Source organism: Salmo salar, chromosome 17 (assembly GCF_965601325.2).
Source record: "Salmo salar chromosome 17, fSalSal1, whole genome shotgun sequence".
Lineage (NCBI taxonomy): Eukaryota > Metazoa > Chordata > Actinopteri > Salmoniformes > Salmonidae > Salmo > Salmo salar.
Genome location: NC_138307.1, coordinates 61,085,694 through 61,112,781, shown reverse-complemented (window position 1 = coordinate 61,112,781; position 27,088 = coordinate 61,085,694). Strand labels below are relative to the sequence as shown.

The window sequence follows — 27,088 nt, the reverse complement described above, 5'->3', positions numbered from 1 at the left end:
GTGCAATTGGCATGCTGACTGCAGGAATGTCCACCAGAACAGTTGTCAGAAAATGTAATGTTCATTTCGTGTTGTTTTGAGAATTTAGCTGTACGTCTCACACCGCAGACCATGTGTGACCCAGGATCTCCACATCCGGCTTCTTCACCTGTGGGATTGTCTGAGACCAGACACCTGGACAGCTGATGAAACTGAGGAGTATTTCAGTCTGTAATAAAGCCTTTTTGTGAGGAAAAACTAATTCTGATTGGCAATTCCTTTCTCCCCAGTGGTTGGGCCTGGCTCCAAAGTGCCCTCCCAGGCCCACCCATGGCTGCGCCCTTGCCCGCACCCCTACCCAGTCATGCGAAATCCATAGATTAGGACCTAATGAATTTATTTGAATTGACTGATTTCCTTATATGAACTGTAACTTTGTTGCATGTTGCATTTATATTTTTGTTCTGTATATAAATAATGCCCGAAAAGCCTGTCTTGGCCCCAAGTCAGGACAGGTCCACTGAGGCCATGGCCCAGTGAATATCAGGAGCTGGGTCGTGGAGCTGGAAACAGAAAAATCTGAGACTTTTTGGTAAACCAGGGTAAATCCTCAGTGGAAATTCACCTACAGTACCAAGAGTCTTAGCTCCACTCTCTACTCTGTTCCAAACTCCACTCTCTTCAGTTTATTTACTCAGTGCCATGTGTTACCCACATGAGAGAAAACCAAAAGGGGTAGTAGTGCCACACCACAGTGTCCTATGAGTATTTTGTACTAATCGTCGTAGGGACCAGATGTTTGAGCAGCCTTAAGGGCAGTAAGTAGCAGGAGGAAGCAGGACCAGGTGCCAAATAGTGTGCAGTTTATTAACAGTGAAAGGTGGATCCAGGTGGATGAAGAAATCCAATGAATATCTACATAATCTACGAAGGTATTTGCAAAAATAAACACTCTCAAAATACAGGTTTGAATAGAAATCAAAAACCTAAGCCTACCAACTACCAAGTCTGGTAGCCTATGACGTGGATTGAACATGCAAGGGACTTGGAGAAATGTTGCAGAAAATTCAAAAGTACTGAGAAAATACACTCATGGTTTGTCCATTTTTCTCTTTCAGGTGTACCAGTACATGCATGAAACAATCACAGTCAATGGCTGTCCGGAGTACCAGGCACGGGCTACAGCGAAGGTGAGCAACATACTCTAATCTCAGACTGTATTGACCAAACTTGAGGCTGAAAAATACTGTACAATGTAGCCTAGATACAAAAACACCCATCATGTCTCCATCAGATGATCAAAGACTGGAGCAGGTTTGGTGTACAATGAATTACTCATTAGCAGACCTTGGATGTAAACACTTGAGAGGTTCTACCAATGAGTCCCTCCACCACCACTCATTCATATTCCTTCTGAGGAGAGCTTCTTTTGTGTAGGAGAATAAAGAAAGCAGACATCTAACAGTGAAAGGGGGACAGGAAAAGAGGGAATCAAGAGGGGGGGTGAGATGAGAGGGAGAAGTGCATTGCAGTCCTCTCTCCCAGTGTTACCAATACATCAGAGAGGGAGTGAAGAAGAGGTGGGGCAACGTAGGGAGGTACACACACTGACTGATACAGTTGGCTGCTCCTTCCAGAGACTGCTGCCCCCATCTTCTTACACGGCCTGGGCACACAGAGGAGTAGGACATAGATTGATTGACAACACTGGGCAAGCAGGATGAATAGATAACTAGGGCCGGTGTGGAATACAATTCCAAAGGGCGCTTTTTTTTGTCAGCGAAACATAATCTCTTCAATCGCCAATGCTCTGCAAATCTTTGACTATGGTTCAGTCCCTTTCTAAAGGAGTAGTAAACAGGGTAACTTTTTTATGACTTTCATCAGACTGTGGATTGTGTTGTGAATTTCCATCTTGGATGGAAGGACATACAGTTGACATACAGTTGAAGTCGGAAGTTTACATACACCTTAGCCAAATACATTTAAACTCAGTTTTTCACAATTCCTGACATTTAATCCTAGTAAAAATTCCCTGTCTTAGGTCTGTTAGGATCACCACTTTATTTTAAGAATGTGAAATGTCAGAATGATTTATTTCAGTTTTTATTTCTTTCATCCCATTCCCAGTGGGTCAGAAGTTAACATACACTCAATTAGTATTAGGTAGCATTGCCTTTAAATTGTTTAACTTGGGTCAAATGTTTTTAGTAGCCTTCCACAATCTTCCCACTATAAATTGGGTGAATTTTGGCCCATTCCTCCTGACATAGCTGGTGTATCTGAGTCAGGTTTGTAGGCCTCCTTGCTCGCACACGCTTTTTCAGTTCTGCTCACAAATTCTCTATAGGATTGAGGTCAGGGCTTTGTGATGGCCACTCCTGTCACGGCTGTCGTAGTGATGAGACCAAGGCGCAGCGGGTTGCGTGCTCAACATATTATTTATTAAAGATGTGAACACGAAAAAACAAGAAAATACAGAAACACGACAGGAACAGTTTTGCATGCTAACAAAACGCAGTGCAAAAACAACTACCCACAACTAAACAGGTGAAAACAAGCACTTTAAATATGACTCCCAATCAGGAACAACGATGAACAGCTGTTCCTGATCGAGAGCCACACAGACCACAAAGAAATATACAAACTAGAAACCTAAAACACAAAAACTCAGAACATACACCAAAACCCCAGAACACATAAATACAACACCCCTCTAGATACACATAACCCCCCGAACCACATAAAACAAATACCCTCTGCCACGTCCTGACCAAACTACAATAACAAATACTCCCTCGAATGGTCAGGACGTGACAACTCCAATACCTTGACTTTGTTGTCCTTAAGCCATTTTGTCACAACTTTGGAAGTATGCTTGGGGTCATTGTCCATTTGGAAGACCCATTTGCGACCAAGCTTTAACTTCCTGACTGATGTCTTGAGATGTTGCTTCAATATGTCCATATAATTTTCCTTCCTCATGACGCCATCTATTTTGTGAAGTGCACCAGTCCCTCCTGCAGCAAAGCACCCCCACAACATGATGCTGACACCCCCGTGCTTCATGGTTGGGATGGTGTTCTTCGGCTAGCAAGCCTCCCCCTTTTTCCTACAAAGATAACAATGGTCATTATGGCCAAACAGTTCTATTTTTGTTTCATCAGACCAGAGGATATTTCTCCAAAAAGTGCAATCTTTGTCCACATGTGCAATTGCAAACCGTAGTCTGGCTTTTTTATGGCGGTTTTGGAGCGGTGGCTTCTTTCTTGCTGAGCGGCCTTTCAGGTTATGTCGATATAGGACTTGTTTTACCGTGGATATAGATACTTTTGTACCTGTTTCCTCCAGCATCTTCACAAGGTCCTTTGCTGTTGTTCTGGGATTGATTTGCACTTTTCGCACCAAAGTATGTTCATCTCTAGGAGACAGAACGCGTCTCCTTCCTGAGCGGTATGACGGCTGCGTCATGGTGTTTATACTTGCATACTATTGTTTGTACAGATGAACGTGGTACCTTCAGGCGTTTGGAAATTGCTCCCAAGAACGAACCAGACTTGTGGAGGTCTACAATTCTTTTTCTGAGGTCTTGGCTGATATCTTTTGATTTTCCCATGATATCAAGAAAAGAGGCACTGAGTTTGAAGGTTGGCCTTGAAATACATCCACAGGTACACTTCCAATTGACTCAAATGATGTCAATTAGCCTACCAGAAGCTTCTAAAGCCATGACATCATTTTCTGGAATTTTCCAAGCTGTTTAAAGTCACAGTCAACTTAGTGTATGTAAACTTCTGACCCACTAGAATTGTGATACAGTGAATTATAAGTGAAATTATCTGTCTGTAAACAATTGTTGGGAAAATTACTTGTGTCATGCACAAAGTAGATGTCCTAACCGACTTGCCAAAACTATAATTTGTTAACAAGAAATTTGTCGAGTGGTTGAAAAACAAGTTTTAATTACTTCAACATAAATGCATGTAAACTTCCGACTTCAACTTTGCTGAGTGCTGCCCTTGGGCCTATTGAAGGACACCACTTTATCTGATGTTGATGGAATATCAAAATACTCTTTCTAGCCTGCTCAGATCAAATGGTTTTGAGGTTGATGGTATGCTGCTGTTACAGCGACGTGTCCTTTTCATTTCCCTTCAAATATCCATTATTTGTGGAATATTCAAGGTCCCTGTTCAACATTATGAAGTACATAATCATAAAAAATGATTTATTTTTCTCCAAAGCTTATTCAAAGGCTGTTTTGAAAGAGAGAATGTAGATCGGTCTAATCAAACTACTTTACAATTCATGAAAGAGGCCTTGGGGCTTGTACTTCACAGTGTTAAAGCAAGCCAGATTGTCATTGTTTACACAAGAAAGCAATGACAACAGCATTAAGTGCTTTTCAGCTTTGTCCTTGTCCATCACCAATCTTTTCAAAAGCATATTAAACACAGCCACCATCGGAGCAGCAATTAACATAGAGCAAACTCCGTTAACTGGCTTCAACGCCCATGGGAGGGATTTCAATCGATGACATCGAAATGAGATGGTGCGCTGCTTTTGAAAGTGCCGCCCTCCTGAGAGTTTCCGTTTAGCTGAGCCGGTGCTTGTTCATCAGCCTCGTCTCCAAGTACATCTCAAGTACATCGCTGACCAAAGGCCTGGAGGGCAGCACTCAGCACATTTCACATGAATCACTTTAATAAGTAGGACATCGGGGGCCTAAAAAATGTGTTATAGTCCTATGGAAAATCAGGGATCCCTTGATACACCAGCGATCTTGAGGCATTAGCAGGGTAGATGTTATTTTAGATGCCTTTGGTGAACTGTTGCTGGTGAGCATTTACCAATTAAAATGTGTTCCACCTGAGAACATGAGCACTTGATTCAGTTTATTACCCAGTTAATTGAATGAATTCCAGACTGTAATTCCTGGCCTGAGGTTTTTATATTTTATCTTCCAGAGATGGGAGATCACTTAGTCTATGGTGCTCCAGAGAAAAGACTGAGTTGAACTGATGGCTGATGATAATAACATTTTGTTGAAATTAAGTAATTTCCATATGTACTCTGACATTACTTAGGCAATTTCCCAGTAAGCTGTAATTTTTCGTTGGTTCACCCCTGACACTTTTTGCGTTTGGAGGAGACAGCCGTATGCCACCTAGTTTCTTCCTCCCAAGAAGGGAGATAAACTTGTGAAGGTCGGTATGCCGTTAGCCAGAGAGGTGATGGTGGCATACTGAGCACAGTGCTTCTTTACCTCACAGTGGGAGAGAGAGATGGAGAGAGAGATAGGGGGAGGGGGGGGGGGGGTGGAGGATCTCAAAGCTTTGGGCTTTCTTTCACCTGCTAGGGAAAACTTTTGGATCCACATATGCCAAGCTTTGAAACAGAGACCTTTTTCCCCGGCAGTTTCCTGAGAAAGTATTGCTTAATAATAATAATGAGACAGACTTGACAGACCGGCACCTGTGGTGATGTACATCTGCTGTTCCTTTTCCAGGCTGGGCTAACAAGCTCCTGCACACTTAGTTTCAGACGACAAGGCAAGAAGAAGATTCGTCTAGAACTTGAAAGCCATCCCAAGCAAGTGGAATTTAGTAAAGCAGGCTCACAGACATTTAGTTAGTTGGGGTGAAAGTTATCTTGCGTCTTCTTCTCCAGCGGAGACAGATATGTGCTAATCCATGTTCTTACAGAGCCAGAAAACATCTCACATGGCTATACAATACATCACCATCATCGCCTTGGCTCTCATTTTGTTATTCTCAGTCCTACTGGACGTCTCTAAGCCCTGTTTAGAGAGAGAAGTCAGAAGGTCCCACCCACAGAGTGAATTTAAGTCTGTACACTTATTTGGCTGTTTGGAAATGCAATCCCAGTTCATGCACTTAGTATCATCATTATCTAATCTATTTGTGTGGTAGACAGAATAGGGCATGGAGTTAGTGCTGAATACACCAATAATGGTCTGATCATTATCCTCTCTTCTGTCTCTCTCTGCAGGCCACAGTTGCAGCATTTGCGGCCAGCGAGGGTCACTCTCATCCCCGAGTGGTGGAGCTGCCCAAGACGGAGGAGGGGCTGGGCTTCAACGTGATGGGCGGCAAGGAGCAGAACTCTCCCATCTATATCTCTCGCATCATCCCAGGGGGCTTGGCTGAGAGGCACGGGGGACTGAAGCGAGGGGACCAGCTCCTGTCTGTCAATGGCGTGGTATGTATAGATTATTTACGATTACCGCTAGGTCTAGTCACATGGTCAGTTTTTCCTGACCACTTGTCCCAGCCAGGAAAAACTCTGTACCCTATTTATGATATTCTGTGAATTTGCGTCTTCTATATTACGAGTCCCAATCACAGTTGTGTGCTGTAGTTAATATTTCAAGGTATTCATTTTCTCATCTTGCTTGACATTTATCCTGACAAACCATATCCAAGCAGGGAAACATTTTGTCTAAACCTTGAGTCAAACTGTCACAATATGGATTGGGTCAAGCAGAGTGATTGGTTTTCTGAAGACCTAAATAAAAATAGGCTTATAGTGAGCCAGCGTCCAAGATACAGGAGCGCTATCTATGACTAAAGCAACGGGCAACAACAAAAGCTATTACAAAGCAACAGTTTTTTAGAAGCAGCCAATGTCACCATGAGCAATATGTTCCAAACTTCACACGGCTTAGCGGTTTAGCCTTTCAAAGTCACTCCTTGCTGAATCCTATTCCGTAACTGTCCATTTACACCATCAAATGAAAACCAATTTGCATGGTAATGTCAGGATGTGTTTGGACATAAAAGTGCCTTCAGACAAACACTAATCAAACGTGCACTTTAAAAAGCAAGCTTCATGGCCTCCCGGGTGGCGCAGTGGTCTAAGGCACTGCATCGCAGTGCTAGCTATGCCACCAGAGACTCTGGGTTTGAGCCCAGGCTCTGTCGCAGCTGGCTGCGACCGGGAGGCCCATGGGGTGGTGCACAATTGGCCCAGTGTCGTCCGGGTTAGGGAGGGTTTGGCTGGCAGGGATATCCTTGTCACATCGCACACTAGTGACTCCTGTGGTGTTCCGGGCACAGTGCATGCTGACCAGGTCGCCAGGTGTATGGTGTTTTCTCCAACACATTGGTGCTGCTGGCTTCTGGGTTGGATGTGCATTGTGTCAAGAAGCAGTGCGGCTTGGTGTTAGTGTTTGTCTGATGGCCTTGAGATAGAAGCTGTTTTTCAGTCTCTCGGTCCCAGCTTTGATGCACCTGTACTGACCTCGCCTTCTGGATGATAGCGGGGTGAACAGGCAGTGGCTCGGGTGGTTGTTGTCCTTGATGATCTTTTTGGCCTTCCTGTGACATCGGGTGCTGTAGGTGTCTTGGAGGGCAGGTAGTTTGTCCCCGGTGATGCGTTGTGCAGACCGCACCACCCTCTGGAGAGCCCTGCGGTTGTGTGCGGAGCAGTTGCCGTACCAGGTGGTGATACAGCCCGACAGGACGCTCTCGATTGTGCATTGGTAAAAGTTTGTGAGTGTTTTTGGTGACAAGACAAATTTCTTCAGCCTCCTGAGGTTGAAGAGGCGGTATTGCGCCTTCTTCACCACGCTGTCTGTGTGGGTGGACCATTTCAGTTTGTCCGTGATGTGTACGCCGAGGAACTTAAAACCTTCCACCTTCTCCACTACTGTGCAATCGATGTGGATGGGTGGGGGTGGGGGGGTGGGGGGGGGGTGGTTCTCCCACTGCTGTTTCCTGATGTCCACGATCATCTCCTTTGTTTTGTTGACATTGAGTGAGAAGTTATTTTCCTGACACCACACTCTGAGGGCCGTCACCTCCTCCCTATAGGCCGTCTCGTCATTGTAATCAAGCCTACCACTGTAGTGTCATCTGCAAACTTGATGATTGAGTTGGAAGCGTGCATGGCCACGCAGTCATGGGTGAACAGGGAGTACAGGAGAGTGCTGAGAATGTACCCTTGTGGGGCCCCAGTGTTGAGGATCAGCGGGGTGGAGATGTTGTTTCCTACCTTCACCAGAAAGTCCAGAACCCAGTTGCACAGGGCGGGGTCTGTTGCTGAGCACTCGTTGACTGCTTTTCCTTCACTTTGAGGTCCAACTCATCCCAAACCATCTCAATTGGATTGAGGTCGGGTCATTGTGGAGGCCGGGTCATTGTGGAGGCCAGGTCATCTGATGCAGCACTCCATCACTTTCCTTCTTGGTCAAATAGCCCTTACAAAACCTGGAGATGTGTTGGGTCATTTTCCTGTTGAAAAACAAATGATAGTTCCGCTAAGCATAAACCAGATGGGATGGCGTATTGCTGCAGAATGCTGTTGTAGCCATGCTGGGTAAGTGTGTTCCAAATAAATCACTTGCAGTGTCACCAGCAAAGCACCATGACACCTCTTCCTCCATGCTTCACAGTGGGAACCACACATGCAGAGATCATCCCTTCCCTACTCTGCGTCTCACAAAGACATGGCAGTTGGAACCAAAAATCTCAAATGTGGACTCATCAGACCAAAGGACAGATCTCCACTGGTCTAATGTCCATTGCTCAAGTTACTTGGCCCAAGCAAGTCTCTTCTTCTTATTGGTATCCTTTAGTAGTGTTTTTTTTGCAGCAATTCAACCATGAAGGCCTGATTCACACAGTCTCCTCTGAACTGTTGATGTTGAGATGTGTCTGTTACTTGAACAGACACATCTAATGAACTTATCCTCTGCAGTTGTGGTAACTCTGGGTCTTCCTTTCCTGTGGTGGTCCTCATGAGAGCCAGTTTCATCGTAGCACTCTGTTTTTGACATTTTCCGGATTGACCCTCATGTCTTAAAGTAATTATGGACTGCCATTTCTCTCTGCTTATTTGAGCTATTCTTGCCATAATATGGATTTGGTATTTTACCAAATAGGGCTATCTTCTATATTCCAAGTGACTATCTCATGAAGCTGCTTGAGAGAATGCCAAAGCTGTCATCAAGGCAAAGGGTAGCTACTTTGAAGAATCTCAAATATATATATATATTTTTTTATTAACACATTTTTGATTCCATATGTGTTATTTCATAGTTTTGATGTCTTTATTTTTTTGTTGTTGAAAATAGTAAAAATAAAGAAAAACCCTTGAATGAGTAGGTGTCCAAAATGTTGCTTGGTACTGTATATTACTCTGGGCTTGAGGATGAAGTACTAATTATACCAAATATGCAATGCTTGTTGAACTAAGTAAAAATACATTTGACTTCCAGTTCAAACCTAATTGGTTGTAACCATTTAGAAACTGAAGCTGCTGCTGTGTAACTGTGTCATTGTTGCTTACATAAAAGTCTTGGCAAGGTTTCTTTAATTCTCTGTCCATGCCAATTAAGAAACTGAGGCAGACTTCAGAGACCATATCACTACAACACTAACACATTGCCACCACATTTCTTAAATGTGCTGAGTCTCTTCTCTCTCTCATTCTCTTTCACTGTATCTCCCCAGAGTGTGGAGGGGGAGCACCACGAGAAGGCGGTGGAGCTTCTCAAGGCAGCCAAGGACAGTGTGAAGCTGGTGGTACGCTACACGCCCAAGGTCCTGGAGGAGATGGAGGCGCGCTTCGAGAAGCTCCGCACGGCCCGCCGCCGCCAGCAGCAGCAGCTCCTCATGCAGGCTCAGCAGCAGCAGAACCTCACTACCCAGCAGAACCATATGTCGTAGGTGAGGCTTTTCATTGCTTTAAGGGTGGGGGACCGTAGCCTGGTGCCAGATCTATTTGTACTGTCTTGCCGACTCCTATGGGCATTGTCACACCAAAAATGACTGTAGGTGTTGGCAAGACAGCACAAACCAGATCTGGGACCACACAGATGAAGATAACAGCTGGTACAGTAAGAAGACCAGTCCTTTAAACTGGCCATATATTCACCAAACTATGATTTCATTTAGATTTATACTGTTTTAAGGATCTGACAGGGATTTTACATTTCAGTCATTTAGGAGACGCACTTATCCAGAGCGACTTGAGTGCATACATTTTCACACTTGTCCCCCGTGAGAATCAAACCCACAACCATGGTGTTGCAAGCACCATGTTCTACCAACTGAGCCACACAGGACTCTTCAGCACCTCAAAGGTTTTTGGGGAATAGGGTGAACTGAAGGAGGCTGGCATTGTCTGGAGATACACATTGCACCATTGAAAGAGCAACAGCATTTAAAAAGCAACGAATGCCTTTGAAAACTGCCTATGTGGCATCGATATGAGTCAGAAACAGTTATTCTAGTGTCCAAATTGACTACAAAGTGTTTGGAACAATTGTGTGTCACAACGGGTAAATGAAGGATGGGTTTTGATTAGACAAAGTACATTTGCCTACTAACATGAGGTGAACAGCTGCAGTGATTGCTCTCTATTCAATAGCATACAGTGAGACAGACCTGCCCAGCAGCCTGGCTTTGTTTAGATAAAACAACACGTTGTGCATTTTTTTACTTGAGAAATACTGCAACAAATACCTTAGTCAGATGTAAAATTGCGCAACCTAAACATTCTTGGCAAAAACTCCCAAATTTAATTACAGATTTCTTGAGTTATCTTCGATTAATTCTTGGGATTTTGAGGAAGTGAAATAGGCTTCTGCGTCTACAGTGTCTCATGGGCGACAAACATCATTAACCAAGCGTGGAATCGGTCCGGAAACAAACCTCCAAGACTGAAATCTTGTTTTTCTCATGAGCAACAGAAAAACAGAAGTGCCAATCGGAGTGTTCAGTGGTTCTTTAAAACCCATTGGGCTCTTTATACCCAGAGAGAGTACCAGAGAGGCTCCTGTCAGAGAGTTAAAAGTTACAGAGGATTACATCAAGCGTTTCAAAAAAAACAAAACAATTTGTTTGCAGCACACATTAAGTTCCTGGGATGGGCGCTTAATCTATTTCAGGGTGTTATCTAAACAGTTGCAATCCCCTGTACAGTCATAACCGTCTATGTTGTGTCAGTAATTCAGCCGCGTGGCTTGTGAATTAGTTTAGATATGGCTGAGCAAATAAGAGCTCACGCTCATGGGATGCTACATGTTTTATAACACATACCACAGAGCCAACTTTACTTGACTGCATCAGTGCAAAGTTGAGGCAGACTTATAGTATACATATATACCCCGTCATTGCTTGGATTGCTGGAGGTGATAAAGCAAAAATAACGACAACTCTGAAAATAGGTAGTAGTAATACTAAGCCTGTCTGGGCCACATCACAAAACACTTAACACCACCTGCAGGCTAAGGGATCCTCAGTGGCACTGATCGTTTGATACTAACCCTCCTCATGTAGCCCTCGTTTAGCTCGGGGAGGTATGTGAGAGCTTGTAGACCTGTGCAGTAGAGGCATGGAGTGGGGACTGAGCAGGGATCATGTTGTATCAACCCTGGCATGCTGACTACAGGGCTTTGCCACAGTGGCCAAGAGGCCGGTGGCCAAGCAAGCGACACGCGCGGCGAACAGGCTGCTAGGTGGCAAGCACCATGGGATTGCATGGAATCTGTTCGTCATGTAGCCTTCCTCTCTGTCACGCTGCCCAGCCATTCTGTCTCTCTCTCGCATACCTGGCCAGGCTGACCAAGGCCCGAGGACACAATAGGCTCTGCTATATCTCTGTTCTCAGTAGTAGTGGGAATTCCACAGACATGTAGCCATTTCCTGCTGTCAGATGACCTAGTGGCCTCATAGGTGGAATGTTATTCACATTTTTCATAATTAAGAAACATTATTTCTAAAACCTGACCGAAAATCAGGTGTTTTTATGTCAAACGGTTTTGTTATATTTCAGTGTTCTGTGATGTATATAAAGTGTAATATTGGGATGCAAACTCAACATGTAATACATTTAAACTCTTTATCTGACATGGTACAGGGGTCTTCTTTTTTTAAAGTCCATAACCATGTGTGTGAGGTGTATACTTTTGTTTCAAAGTACATTTGTTTAAGACTACCAAGAAACACTCTGTGTGACCCTGATTTAGCCCACTGCAGTAAAAGGTTCATTCACAATCATTTTTAATTGGCTTTTCACAGTTCAATGCGGCTTTTCGCAATTCACAGCAGAGTACACTTCACTTTTTTGTAACTTATTGTACCAGAATATGACATTAGCATCCCACTTTACTGACCTGTCAAAATACTGACTTGTCAAATGGTTTCAAGCATTGCTCTCAGCTTTTCTTACATCTATCTGTCACAGGCTGTTCCAAAAGAAGAAGAAGTGAGACACTGAAAGGAAGGTTCTGAGTCCATCTCTATGTGCAGAGGATGCCGAAGGAACCACCTGGTTGAGGGGAATATGATACTGTTAAGCAGTGAAGACTCTCTCTCCCCCTTCAATGTACTACCAACAGAATGAAGCAAAACTGAAAGATGTGTGTTCTGAAATGTAAACAATGGTGCTTGTGACATGAGAGATTGGAGGCTAGCACTGAAACCCATCCTTTTGACTTTTATTTTGTTTGTGTTCATTTTAAGTTGTACTCTTAACAGTTGAAAGTTGTAACCCTCCACAATGCTCCTTGTCATTTGTGATAGTTTACTTCTTTTTGTTATCTGTTTTGAATTCATTTCACTTGTTTCCTGACTTTGGTTTTGCTATAGCTTTGTACAGTGATATTTCTATTGTTTCTTCTATGGGAGCTTGTCTGTGTGTGAGTGAACATTGCTTTTTTTGTGTCAAACTTGTCCTGCTTTGGATAAATGTGAACTCTTTTTTTACCTTATATATATATATATTGCAGCGAGAAAATATTTTGTATGGAAACTTGTAGATTTAGCAATAACAGACTTTCGTTGGGTTTACATTTCACATAAAAGTAATGATTAGAGATATACAGTATGTGGGAAAGATACAAAAGTTAACAATGTAATACTAGATCAACTGTATCTTATGCACTGTGTGTCATAAGGCAGCTTCTGCCATTAAAAATCAAACGGCTGTTAAAAGAGAGGTATGTAAAGTGGATGAATACACAGAGATAATTGTATTCATACAATTGAATAGGCAAGTACAATTATCGTGCAATTTCATAACTTGATTTTCAGCTCTCAAGTCAGCCATTTAATGATTGTTAGTCATCTACTCCCATCAAATGAATATATACAGAGAGTATATAGAGTAATCATATAAAATAAAATCTACATATATCAATATAATTTGAACATTTGAATCATTTATATGAGGAATGTCAAACACATTTATATATATATATATATTAATGACCTGGCGGGTTAATCATATGGTACAATTGTCTTTATTTTTTAAATCAATCTATTTTATTGTTTATATTCTGAGTTTTGCATAAAGTCATTTCATTAAGGTATGTGTGTGTTTGATAACATGCAGATGATTATTTAAAAGATTGAATTGTATAAGACCTATAGCCCAGTGTATAATTCATACCGGAATATTATGGTTAATGAACTCATTCTCCTGGATCTGCGTCGTCACCTTTACGCACCTTCGTGAGTAAAAGACTGTGGAATGTTCTAGTTGTCTTATCAATGAGGGACCTCTGTTTTAAACTCTCTCCTTCAACCCTCTACCTATAGTCTGACGTAGTATTCTCATGACAAGTAACCATATTTAGGTATAACATGTTGCACTGTGGATTCATTGAAAGCTATTAGAAAACCATTTGATGATCGACACTGATCAAAAGTGGTCTTGTATCTGTAGTACTGTCAGACAAACATTACATTGGATGGTTTTCCTAGTAGCAAACTCTAGTATGTATGTTCTATATAGGCCTAGTTCTTTTGTGGGTGGGTATTGAAGTAGTGCAAGATCATTTAACATCCACACTGTGTGCAATGTGCCATCCTGATAGTCCAGCCAGATTGGGCTGTGAACGTGTTTTGTTCCTCAACTTTTGAGCAGTTCATCTTGCCTCTGACAGATCCCTTTTGTACATTTACTTATTCTCTTTCTTATTGCCAACTTGTATTTTTTAGGCTGAACATACTGTACTTCCTGACTGGACGTACTGTACTTCCTGATTCAACGTACTGTACTTCTTGATTCGACGTACTGTACTTCCTGATTCTACGTACTGTACTTCCTGACTGGACGTACTGTACTTCCTGATTGTACAGAAAAAAAGACAACACCAGGTGATATGCAATTGTTATACATATTATATTTGTATAAATAAATATATGTGCGTGTGTACAATGATGACTTCATTGACCCCGAACTGCTTCTTCTACTGTGTCTATTGTGCTTGTCTGAAATCTGGGGTAAGGGGAAACAGGCTACAGCTAACTCCTTACCCCTGTCTGTTTGAGCTGTGAACAGGAATTACAGGGCAGCAGTGTAGCACTCTTCCAAAGCAATTATGGTCTCTCAGTGATGGGGTCACTGGTTCTGACACTGCCTTCCTCAGTACTGAGATGAAGTGCCTGTGGATGACGCTTTCACATTATAATTCCCCCTTGAATTTAAGCATCGATATAAACCCAATCGCCAATGGACGTCAATACAGAAGGCAGACACTGAAACTAATGCCGGAGCTCAGTGGTCCTTGTAAGATGGCGGAAGGAAACTCAAGCTGAGGATGTGGATTTGTTTGCACCAGCTACACTGACTATATAGAACATAGTGTGTATCGGCCTACTATTGTGTTTGTCAAAGGGAACACCACTAGACAAACCAGGCTGTGTGTGCTATTATAAACCTGGCTGAAGCTGTAGACCGTATACCACAATTATGACAAAACATGTATTTTTACTGCTCTAATTACGTTGGTAACCAGTTTATAATAGCAATAAGGCACCTCTGGGGTTTGTGATATATGGCCAATATACCATGGCTAAGGGCTGTTTCCAGACACTGCGTTGCATTGTGCCTAAGAACAGCCCTTAGCCATGGTATATTGGTCATATACTACACCTACTCGGGACTTATTGCTTAATTCTACTTCCCTCAGATAGAATCAAAGGAATATTTCCATCAGGAATGTCTAATTTCTAAACAGCGACTCATCCTCGCAATCCATCTATCTACTTAATCACCTCTTTTCTCATTCCACGGCGCTAATGAACTGAGTAGTGAGGATGGAAACGCAAACTCGTAATTAGGCATCACTGATGAGAGATCAGTGAAATATGTTCATATCTGTCATTCTTATTCTGTAAAATGAATAGATCCCAGCTTGAATTAATCAATCAGTAGGCTACACACTACAGAGATGTTCATATAGTCTAGAGGGCTTGTGTTGGAGAATGTACAATCTACAGAGACTGGGCCATGTCGTGGCTACTGACATTTGAGCTCTCAGGAATGACATTGCATTATATGCATCTAATCTCATCTTTGTGGACATATGAATCCTGGCTACAAGTCATTTCCATTAGCACAACCTTTAAATTAATCAGATTGATCTGATGAGTCTAATGCAAATGAATAACAGCATAGCTGGCATATGTATTCACTGTATAACACTGTAAGGAATTCACACTTATATGACTGGTGTGAATTGATTTGTTTCTGTGTACTGCTAGAACACACCACTTACTTTATAGCCAGGTGAAATCCCATCCTCTCTGTCTCCGTGACAACATACTTCCAGATGCAGGTGTGGGGAGGGGGGGGGGGGGGTCAGACTTTACTCTATAGGGTGGGGGCATTGCATGTGATGTGATACCCTGTTGGTCTGCCATGGCAACCTAGAGGCAGAAAATGCTGCTTTTGTGCCACAGACATTTGGAGGTAGGTGATAAAACAATACTTTGTATGATTCCCCATGGAAGCAAATGAAGAAGAAACAGTCAAGGATACTATCTGTAGGATAGACTACAAAGGTTATGTAGTGTTAACATAAATGATGATACAGTCTACTATACAGAGGATTAGACTGAAGCCTATAGTATAATAGTCTGTCTGGCACCAGGGCTAGAAGTCTTCCAGTCACACCTCGCTGTGTAGTCACGGGGGTCGCGCGTTAGCCATGCTAATAGTATAGACCAGGGGTATTCCGACCCAAATCGACCTATTCAAGTCTTACCTTACGAAGTCCGGACTACTGCTGGTTTTCTGTTAATGACCTCATAGTTAATTGCACCCCCCTGAGCAGTATACTACAAAGTAGGATCAGTGAGTTAGTCAGCTAACTTTGATAAACAATCATAAATAACTATTGATTTTCTGGTTCATTAAGAAAACTAAACTTAGATATATGTTTTTAGTTGTAGAGTCAATTAGACCATGCCCATTTCAAGCTTATCCTTCCCCCAAAAAATTGCTGGCTAACTCATTGAGATGAGATAGGTGAGATAGGGTGCAGGCCAGGCAGCAGGCTGTTAGCCAGCCTGCCAGCTTAGTGGAGTCTGCCACTAGCACAGTCAGTGTAGTCAGCTCCGCTATCCCCATTGAGACCGTGTCTGTGCCTTGATCTAGGTTGGGCAAAACTAAACATGGCGGTGTTCGCTTTAGCAATCTGACTGCAATAAAGACCTCCTCCATTCTTGTCATTATTGAAAGAGATTGTGATATCTCACATCTCAAAATAGGGCTACTTAATGTTAGATCCCTCACATCCAAGGCAGTTATAGTCAATGAACTAATCACTGATCATAATCTTGATGTGATTGGCCTGACTGAAACATGGCTTAAGCCTGATGAATTTACTGTGTTAAATGAGGCCTCACCTCCTGGTTACACTAGTGACCATATCCTCCGCGCATCCCGCAAGGGTGGAGGTGTTGCTAACATTTACAATAGCAAATTTAAATTTACAACAAAAAGAAAATACAGATTTTTTGTCTTTTGAGCTTCTAGTCATGAAATCTATGCAGCCTACTCAATCACTTTTTATAGCTAATGTTTACAGGCCTCCTGGGCCATATACAGCGTTCCTCACTGAGTTCCCTGAATTCCTATCGGACCTTGTAGTCATGGCAGATAATATTCACATTTTGGTGGCTCCGCCCGCCCCTCCGGCTTGGAGCCATCATCGCTCCGGACCACCCGCCGTCATACTCTGGACCTAGTTTTGTCCCGTGGAATAAATGTTGTGGATCTTAATGTTTTCCCTCATAATCCTGGACTATCGGAACACCATTTTATTACATTTGCAATTGCAACAAATAATCTGCTCAGACCCCAACCAAGGATCATCAAAGCTGTGTTATAAATTCTAGGACAACTCAAAGATTCCTAGATGCCCTTCCAGACTCCCTCCACCTACCCAAGGACGTCAGAGTACAAAAGTCAGTTAACCACCTAACTGAGGAACTCAATTTAACCTTGCGTAAAGCTAACTAAATGCAGCATTCCCCAAGAGAGGATGGCTTTCACTTCAGCAGTGACAAATTCATGAACTTCTTTGACGAAAAGATCATGATCATTAGAAAGCAATTTACGATAAAATGGGTGAAAGTTTTATATGATGATCCTCAGGCTGCTGTCCTTACTAATGGACTATGGTCAAATAGCTTCCCTATACACAGAGGTACCAGACAGGGCTGTCCTTTGTCCACCCTCCTATTTGCACTTGTTATGGAACCACTGGCCGAGGCCATCAGGGTAACGCCTGCTATACAGGGGCTGCTCATTGGTGATGTTCACCATAAAATAAGCTTGTATGCTGATGATGCCCTGATATTCATTTCTAATCCCGAGACTTCAATCACATCTTTTATTAATATTATTGAGTTATTCAGCGAATTCTCAGGCTACAAGATTAACCTAACTAAATCAGAGGCTATGCCACTTGGTAACCTTCACTCTGTACCTAATACTTCTCCCCCCTTCCCTTTTAAATGGTCTCCCTCAGGTTTTACGTATCTGGGTATATTTGTAGCTCCTAAATTCCAACAAATGTACAAAGCCAATTTTGTTCCCTTGTTCGACACAATAAGACAGGATCTGGAGCGCTGGAACTCTCTTCCAATTTCATGGTTGGGTAGAATATCCCTCTTGAAAATGAACATTTTACCTAGGCTACTCTACCCAATCCAAATGATCCCAGTATTACTCTCCAATAAGGTAATAAAGGATGTAAATGGATGGCTAAGTTCCTTTATATGGAGTAAACGCAAGCCAAGACTTAAGATGGCAATATTGCAGCTGCCAAGTTCTATGGGTGGCTTGGATCTGCCCAGTATCAGGTTCTATCAGTGGTGTGCCCATCTATGTTATATCTCAGACTGGATCACAAACGATGACTCCTCTATTTGGTTAGACATTGAGACTTCTCTTTCAAAACACCCTTTACAGGATCTTTTGTTTTTCACAAGTTTCAAGTCTGTAAAAGATCATTGTAACAACCCCATTACACTTAACACACTCAAAGTATGGAGGTCAGTTCAACGTTTCCTGGGAAGGTCCAAACTAACCTCTGCTCTTACCCCAATTCTTAACAACCCAGATTTCGCCCCAGGATTGCTGGATGCTGGCTTTAACGTTTGGCTTAATAAGGGCATACGCAGACTAAATGACTTATTTGCGGATAAGATTTTATTGTCATTTGAGCAGATGGTCGAGAAATATCAACTCCCAAAGCAGGACTTTTTCCATTTCCTACAAGTAAGACATTATATTCTGAAGAGCACCACCTTAATTGACAACCCTGATATGTCTGTCATTGAAAGAATGTTTTTTTTCCCACAAAGGAAAATGTCTGTAAGTCTGTTTTATGATGCTTTAAGGTCCTTTTCCGCTGTCGATACACAGAGGGTGAAACAAGTGTGGGAGAAAGAACTGTCTGTTACTATTGACGAAGAGATGTGGGAGGACATTTAGAAATATGCAAAAACAATATCTATATGTAATCGTACTAGAGCAATTCAATTAAGAATAATACACAGATTGCATATATCCCCAAATCGCAGACATGCTTTTAGCCCCTCTTCCTCTTCTCTTCAGTGTCTTAAATGTAAAACTGATACAGGCACCCTAACACATTGTTTATGGTCATGTACCAAAATACAAAGATATTGGTCTGGTGTTCTGCAAGAAAGTGAAAAGATCCTAGGGGTCGATCTAGAATTGGACCCAGTCTCTCTACTGTTAGGTCTACCTAGTAGGCATGTAACTTCTGTGGGTAAGAGGAGGCTTTACAACATCCTCACCTTCGCAGCGAGGAAAAACATACTTTTACAGTGGATTAGTGATAAGGTTCCCTCTATTAAAGATTGGCATAAGATACTGTTTAAATGGGTGCCGCTGGAATATCTGACATGTACATTGCATTCTAAGACAGATCAGTTCTACAAAGAATGGGAACCTTACCTAAATTACCTAGAACCTGAAGTGTCAGCTATTATGCTGCGAGGATTCTCTTAGAATGGTGATCTATGTATTTCAGAATTACACTGTACGGTCCATGTGGGGAACTCAACTTCTTGGTTTAAACTGAGCTTTTTATTTGTTTATATTTTATTTTATTTTTTGTTTGTTTTTATTTTTATTTTATTTTTTATTTTTTATTATTATTATTTATTTTTTTATCTCTGTTTATGTTTGTTTAAAATGTATGTATTGAGAGACGCAATGAGGGGGATGGGGTGAGAGAAGCGCTGAGCGGGGAGAGGGAAATGGTGTGTGTGTGTGTACGTGCGTGCATACATACGGATATGTGTAAGTGAGTGCTGTTTTTTTACCTTGTCTTTGTTGTTGTATCTCTTAATATGGGTGAAAATTGTGAAACTCCAATAAAAAATACTGTTACAAAAAAGAAAGCAAATTACGGACTCCTCTTTAAATCTGCGTATTCCTCCAAAGCTCAGTTGTCCTGAGCCTGCACAACACTGCCAGGACCTAGGATCAAGGGAGACAGTCAAGTTTTTTAATACTATATCTCTTGACACATTGATGAAAATAATCATGGCTCTAAATCTTCAAGCTGCCTACTGGACCCTATTCCAACTAAACTACTGAAAGTGCTGCTTCCTGTGCTTGGCCCTCCTTTGTTGAACATAAGATATGGCTCTCTATCCATCGGATGTGTACCAAATTCACTAAAAGTGGCAGTAATAAAGCCTCTCTTGAAAAAGCCAAACCTTGACCCAGAAAATGTAAAAAACTATCGGCATATATTAAATCTCCCATTCCTCTCAAAAAAATGTGCTGTTGCGCAGCAACTCACTGCCTTCCTGAAGAAAAAACTATGTATACGAAACGCTTCAGTCTGGTTTTAGACCCCATCATAGCACTGAGACTGCACTTGTGAAGGTGGTAAATTACCTTTTAATGGCGTCAGAACGAGGCTCTGCATATGTTCTCGTGCTTCAGACCTTAGTGCTGCTTTTGATACCATCTATCACGGCATTCTTTTGGAGAGATTGGAAACCCAAATTGGTCTACATGGACAAGTGGCAAATGTTCTACTATTAAACTCAGACAAAACAGAGATAGTTCTAGGTCCCAAGAAACAAAGAGATCTTCTGTTGAATCTCACAATTAATCTTGATGGTTGTACTGTACAGTCGACTCAAATAAAACTGTGAAGGACCTCGGCTTTACTCTGGACCCTGATCTCTCTTTTGACGAACATATCAAGACTGTTTCAAGGACAGCTTTTTTCCATCTACATAACATTGCAAAAATCTGAAACTTTCTGTCCAAAAATGATGCAAAAAAAATGAATCCATGCTTTTGTCACTTCTAGGTTAGACTACTACAATGCTCTATATTCCGGCTACCTGGATAAAGCACTAAATAAACTTCAGTTAGTGCTTAACACGGCTGCTAGAATCTTGACTAGAACCAAAAAATGTGATCATATTACTCCAGTGCTAGCCTCTCTACACTGGCTTCCTGTTAAGGCTAGGGCTGATTTCAAGGTTTTACTGCTAACCTACAAAGCAATACATGGGCTTGCTCCTACCTATCTTTCCGATTTGGTCCTGCCGTACATACCTACACGTACGCTATGGTCACAAGACGCAGGCCTCCTTACTGTCCCTAGAATTTCTAAGCAAACAGCTGGAGGCAGGGCTTTCTCATACAGAGCTCCATTTTTATGGAATGGTCTGCCTATCCATGTGAGAGACGCAGACTCGGCCTTGACCTTTAAGTCTTTATTGAAGACTAATCTCTTCAGTAGGTCCTATGATTGAGTGCAATCTGGCCCAGGAGAGTGAAGGTGAACGGAAAGGCACTGGAGCAACGAACCACCCTTGCTGTCTCTGCTTGGCCGGTTCCCCTCTCTCCACTGGGATTCTCTGCCTCAAACCCTATTACAGGGGCTGAGTCACTGGCTTACTGGTGCTCTTCCATGCCGTCCCTAGGAGGGGTGCGTCACTTGAGCGGGTCGAGTCACTGACATGATCTTCCTGTCCGGGTTGGTGCCCCCCCTTGGGTTCGTGCCGTGGGGGAGATCTTCGTGGGCTATACTTGGCCTCGTCTCAGGATAGTAAGTTGGTGGTTGAAGATATCCCTCTAGTGGTGTGGGGTCTGTGCTTTGGCAAAGTGGGTGGGGTTATATCCTGCCTGTTTGGCCCTGTCCGGGAGTATCGTCGGACGGGGCCACAGTGTCTCCCAACCCCTCCTGTCTCAGCCTCCAGTATTTATGCTGCAATAGTTTATGTGTCGGGGGGCTAGGGTCAGTCTGTTATATCTGGAGTATTTCTCCTGTCTTATCTGGTGTCCTGTGTGAATTTAAGTATGCTCTCTCTAATTCCCTCTCTCTCTTTTTCTCTCTCTCTCCCTCTCTCTCTCTTTCTCTCTTTCTCACGGAGGACCTGAGCCCTAGGACTATGCCTCAGGACTACCAGGCCTGATGACTCCTTGCTGTCCCCAGTCCACCTGGTCGTGCTGCTGCTCCAGTTTCAACTGTTCTGCCGCGGCTATGGAACCCTGACCTGTTGACCGGACGTGCTACCTTGTCCCAGAACTGCTGTTTTCAACTCTCTAGAGACAGCAGGAGCGGTAGAAATACTCTGAATGATCGGCATTGAAAAGCCAACTGACATTTAGTCCTAAGGTGCTGACCTGTTGCACCCTCTACAACCACTGTGATTATTATTATTTGACCCTGCTGGTCATCTATGAACATTTGAACATCTTGGCCATGTTCTGTTATAATCTCCATCCGGCACAGCCAGAAGAGGACTGGCCACCCTTCATAGCCTGGTTCCTCTCTAGGTTTCTTCCTATGTTCTGGCCTTTCAAAGGAGTTTTTCCTAGCCACCGTGCTTCTACACCTGCATTGCTTGCTGTTTGGGGTTTTAGGCTGGGTTTCTGTACAGCACTTTGTGACATCAGCTGATGTAAGAAGGTCTTTATAAATACATTTGATTGATTGATTGATTCTGCTTTGTAGTATTTATTTATTTAACCTTTAAACCTGGTGTCGCAAGTTCAAATCAGTCCCTGATTAGAGGGGACTTTTTTATTGTTTGAGGTCCAGATTTTAATTTGAGGGGTGTATGCTATTATTAACTAGCCAACTAGCTATAGCCTAAAATCCCACTGGGCACACTGGTTGAATCAACGTTGGTTAACCAACGTAGAATAGACGTCTGTGCCCAGTGGGATAAATCAACATGGTGTCTAGATTACTCACTCAACGGTGGGTCCTCAATGCAAGTGCAATAGTTAGCCTTCATAATGACAAAACCGTTTGAATTATATTGTATTGTATTGATGTGATTATGAATCACTTAATGTTAAATTATGTTTAATGTAAGAGTCTGGCAGCTAGCTAACTATATTGTATTGACGCGATTATTCACTTAATGTTGTTAAATATATTTAATGTAAGAGTCTGGGAGCTAGCTAACCTCCTCATAGCCGCCTCATAATTTAAAGGAGGGATTTGCAGTGAGCATGAGGACAACATTGGCTCCACTTGAGCACATGGGTTTTGGAGTTTTGAAGGAGCCTACAGAGAAATTGAATTGTTAACTGTCTACCTTTCATCCCATCATGTTCTATTAAAAGAGCACAATGTCTCTCAAATTTAATTGGATCACCCTGTTGCAGGAGAACTTTCCTTCAATTCAGGAAATGTAAAACTTGTAGTATATATGAGGTTTAAAAAGACTTCTGACATTTGTAATTTCCACTATAAAATCTCAGACTTGATTTTCCCTTATGAAAAATGTATCAACCCCTACAAAAATGTCCGTTAGTTATAATCCACATAATAATTCCCATTTCCTGTTGCTGCAGGATTATTTTCCTGCTGTAGTAAACTGACTAAAATGAAGATCCTACATCTGTATCAAATTGTCAGGTAGTTATTGTTTAACTGGAATATGACACAAACAATATCACAGCCTACTTATTAGATAGCAAATACAAATTCTCTGGAGTCATGAGAGCATGACAAGTGACATCTCATAGTCAAGTATTAGAAATACCTCCCTCTTGTGGTGATAGTGTATACTCAGTACTGAAAATAATGGCTTTGGCTATTGTGAGAAATGCCAGAGTACTTCACATTAGAGTGATTTGTGTCAGGCTACTTCAGTCCTTACATTTTTCCAGGTTGGAAGAGGAATCAAATGGAAATAGATTAATGATATCCTAATAATAAAGTACTTGATGCAAATTCCCCCCTGTTCGTAACCTTGGGTCATACTATCTGTTGATGTGGAAACAAAGATTATATCTCTTGTCATCTCATGACGTCACATGCCTGGTGCATGATGAGTGATTTATGAATATATCCCAGGTTTAGCCATGGAAAATGACTTCAATGCGTAGGGAGCCTCGTAGCCAGCAGTGTGGCTTACTGAAATAGAAGCCCTCGCTGGTATGCCTGCTATGCCACAGAGCCATCTAGCATCGTGCCACAGAGGCAGAGCATGTGTTTAACTACCAGTATTACCCACTCGCCACTCAGTCTCTCCCTCTGGTGTCACAATAGGAAGGTGCTTGTCATAAACATGAAGACTTGAGTGTCTCTCGAAGGTTATGTCACGACGAGATAGGTTTCTATGTTTTCACATGGGCGTGACTGTGTGCTGTGCTGCCATAGGGCAAGTGATATAGGAGTTACATAATCTGTTGGTTGCTCTCAAACCCAAATAAAAAAACCTGCAGTGACACATTCGATTTCACTGTGTTCTTCTATTATAAATGCGTTGTAAATGTAAGGGAAATCCTTTTAGCCTAATGGGGTCACAATACAACAGGAAAAAGACTGTACCGCTTTGATTTTGTGATCTATAGGCTTTGATGAGACGCAACATATGATACTAGTAACCCCTTTCCCTTCGCTTACACACAATTTCAAGTGTTACGTTCAGGCCATTTGCTCAAAGCGATAGTGTTTAGGGTGTAGTTAGGGGTGTTAACAATGAGAAACATTTGTTACTGAAGAAAAAACAGGTACACAAACCCTCTCTCCTCCCCTTCCCATCTCCACCCACCACACCAACACTCTGACCAGGAATAGAATGCAAGCTACTCTCTCTTCTGTAGTCACTCTATTTGATGGATTAAGCAACATTTACACCGACATATGTGGGAACTCTAGAATTGTTGAAACGTTTATTGATCATGAGAAACGTGAAGCTAACAAATACAATAGCTTAAATACAACTTGTTTGAAGGATGCATAGGCCTATATTAGGACAGACACATGAAAAGGATCAATTAAATATGTTACATTTGGTATAATATTGTTTAAAATAAATGAACATTTACAGTACATATTTACAATCTTATTTACAATACAAAAGTTGGCAGGTGTTGATCGATCTTAGCCATCACCGAAATAGGAAGTAAAAGCGGTATGCGGTTGAAGATCAGGGCCATCAGATTATTCCTATTCTAATGCAGGTTTTCTTCACAACACGTGGTACACAGGTCTGGTCCCGGGGCTTTCTGGAGTGCAAGGCTGGGAGTCGGTGCTGGAGGGCGAGAAGGTAAGCATATCTCTGAGCCCTGCTGGGGCACTGGCATCCACCGAGGAGAGGCGATCTACTATGTTAGACAGGCAGGCCAGGCTGGAGGCACCAGCACCTCTCTCTCCAGAGCTCACTGGACAGGACAAACAGGGGAAGGACAAGGTCAGTCAAGACAAAGAAGGGAGCTATCTTGTGGATGAGATCAGTTAACTACCATGTCCCATTGAGTCAATTTATATGTATGGTGAACTAAAATGGAAAGGCAGAATTATTCACGTATCTTTATAGTACGAATCGAAACGAATGAAAGTAAACCTGGCAAGTTTTACAATACTCAACACACACAGGTTGACCAGACCATAGCCTTACATAAGTCCATTAGATGTATTCATTAGACTATGTCTATAGTTTTATATGACATAACAAAAAGAAACATATTAATCAATGTGTCTTACCATTCTTAGTGTAACTGTAGTTGTTGCCAAAGCTTGTGTTCATCTGAGGCCACACAACAGGACTGTTACAGTCAACCTACAAGGAAACAGAGTAAACTAACGTTAGCACAGCAGTCATGACAAAGCACGTGATATTATTCCCCTCTCTATGTTTCAGACATTTTGAAGTGTCTGAAATGCATTTTCCTCAACTGAGGTTTGTAAATGCTGCACAATAAAGAAAGCTACTAAGATAAGAACATACAAATATGAAATAATATTAAAATACAGGTAAATAATGTAATCCTTGGTCATCTTGCCAGACTGATAAATCCACAGTGTTCCTGCCTGTCTGGCTAGGGTTCTTTATTTCACAGCCACCTCAGGGCCAAAGTTGCAGGCTACTCCCATGATCTGCCTGGCTCTAGCCGTGGCGAATCGATTGTATCAGTGGAAGCAACACCAGTTTGTGCAAGATGACACTTCTCCCAGTAAATCTGCAGAAAATCCTGGCAGCGGCGGAGAACATGCAGTCAAGATGGAATGCAGAAAAGCACAGTCTTTCCTGCCAGACTTCAGTAAGGTGGATTTAGCAGGGTTTATTAGGCTATAACGTGTACAACGGTGGGAAAGCCATTACTCCATCCACCATCATAAAGATCCATTCTATTATTTAGTATTGCATCACCTTTTAACCACTGTTTTGTAGAGCTGATTCTAATCTTGACTGGCCAACTGAGAAGGTATCATGCATGCACTGGGGTAATGTACATGCACCAAACACACCAATAAAAAAAGGTTAGCATTTCCATGTGAAACGTAACGCATCATGCATGTATAACACTGCAAAAGAGATGTTTACATTAATGATGCAGCCAAAGAAGATGAAATGCACAAGGGAACATTGTAATTGAGATCCCCCAGCACAATCAGTGCAAGTCTATTCAATAAACATTCTACATTTGAAGTGAGCCTGTTCCCCTTCAGATCCAGGGAGATACTCTAAATGCAAATTAGATATCGCATTGTAATATCAAAGTATTACAATATGCATGCTCAGAGACATCTGGAATTAAGCTACTAAGGTCAAGTCCCAAACAACAGCTTTTTAACTCAAGATCTTGGGAGATGCAACAAGACAGAGGCTAACAGCAATGTGATCCATCATGCAAATAGAGTACTCTGAATTAGTCCAAAGAGGGAAAACGTTTCAGCAGACACTGAACTAGCAGGACCTGGTAAAACCTCTGTGTGCTGCACAGAGATGAGGAGACAGTGAGTGAAGCTGTATATGAGTCCGTGTGTGTCTGGTCTCAGTCTCACCATGCTGTCGGAGCAGCTGGACGAGGGGCTCCCAGGCTCTGAGCTGCTCTCCCCAGGAAGGCCGTAGTAGTTCTCCACATGCTCATGGAGCAGCTCCTGGAGGCTTTCGATGTACTGGATGGCGTTGCGCAGGATCTCCACCTTAGGCAGCCTCTGGCTGGGGTTGGCTGAGGTGCAGCGCCTCAGAGCCTCGAAGCCGTGGTTCACCTTTTTCAGCCGGCGTCGTTCCCTCATGGTGGCAGCCCGCCGCCGGTCCACCGTGCTGGACTTACGCTTGCAGGCCTTGCAGGCCCACTGAAGGCAGTGACCCGCCTGGTGAGGAGCCCCAGGGACCCGGACATGCTCGTCTTCCTCTGAGCCATCCAGTTCCCCGGGGCCGAAGTCCAGGTCCTCTGGCGAGGAGGCACAGGCGCTGTCATAGAAGACCTGAGATGGGGAGAAGACATCCATGGCTGGGCTGTTGTTGTGGTTGAAGAGAAGAAGGAAATAACTCTCTGCTTTGGGAGAGCAGTGGGGTGAGAGAGGAGACCTCTG

At 42.6% G+C, this 27,088-nt stretch overlaps 2 protein-coding genes across 3 annotated transcripts in view; one reads left to right on the top strand and one right to left on the bottom strand.

Annotated features, from left to right (window-relative positions):
• Positions 1-14,178, top strand: part of lin7a (lin-7 homolog A (C. elegans)) — a 31,666-nt gene extending 17,488 nt beyond the window's left edge. The window contains exons 3-6 of one of the 2 annotated variants that reach the window (XM_014153441.3): positions 1,098-1,169; positions 5,992-6,201; positions 9,456-9,667; positions 12,193-14,178. In XM_014153441.3, the coding sequence (XP_014008916.1) occupies positions 1,098-1,169; positions 5,992-6,201; positions 9,456-9,667; positions 12,193-12,217 (519 nt within the window). In that variant the 3' untranslated portion in view covers positions 12,218-14,178. Of the gene's footprint in view, positions 1-1,097; positions 1,170-5,991; positions 6,202-9,455; positions 9,672-12,192 lie in introns of both variants that reach the window. The other variant, XM_014153442.3, reaches the window with a different exon arrangement.
• A 10,238-nt stretch (positions 14,179-24,416) lies between these two features.
• On the bottom strand, positions 24,417-27,088 carry LOC106576326 (myogenic factor 5-like). The gene is made up of 3 exons (XM_014153440.3): positions 26,555-27,088; positions 25,253-25,328; positions 24,417-24,930 (listed from the first exon to the last, which is right to left on the bottom strand). The coding sequence occupies exons 1-3, from the start codon at positions 27,002-27,004 to the stop codon at positions 24,737-24,739; spliced, it is 720 nt and encodes a 239-aa protein (XP_014008915.3). The 5' UTR covers positions 27,005-27,088; the 3' UTR covers positions 24,417-24,736.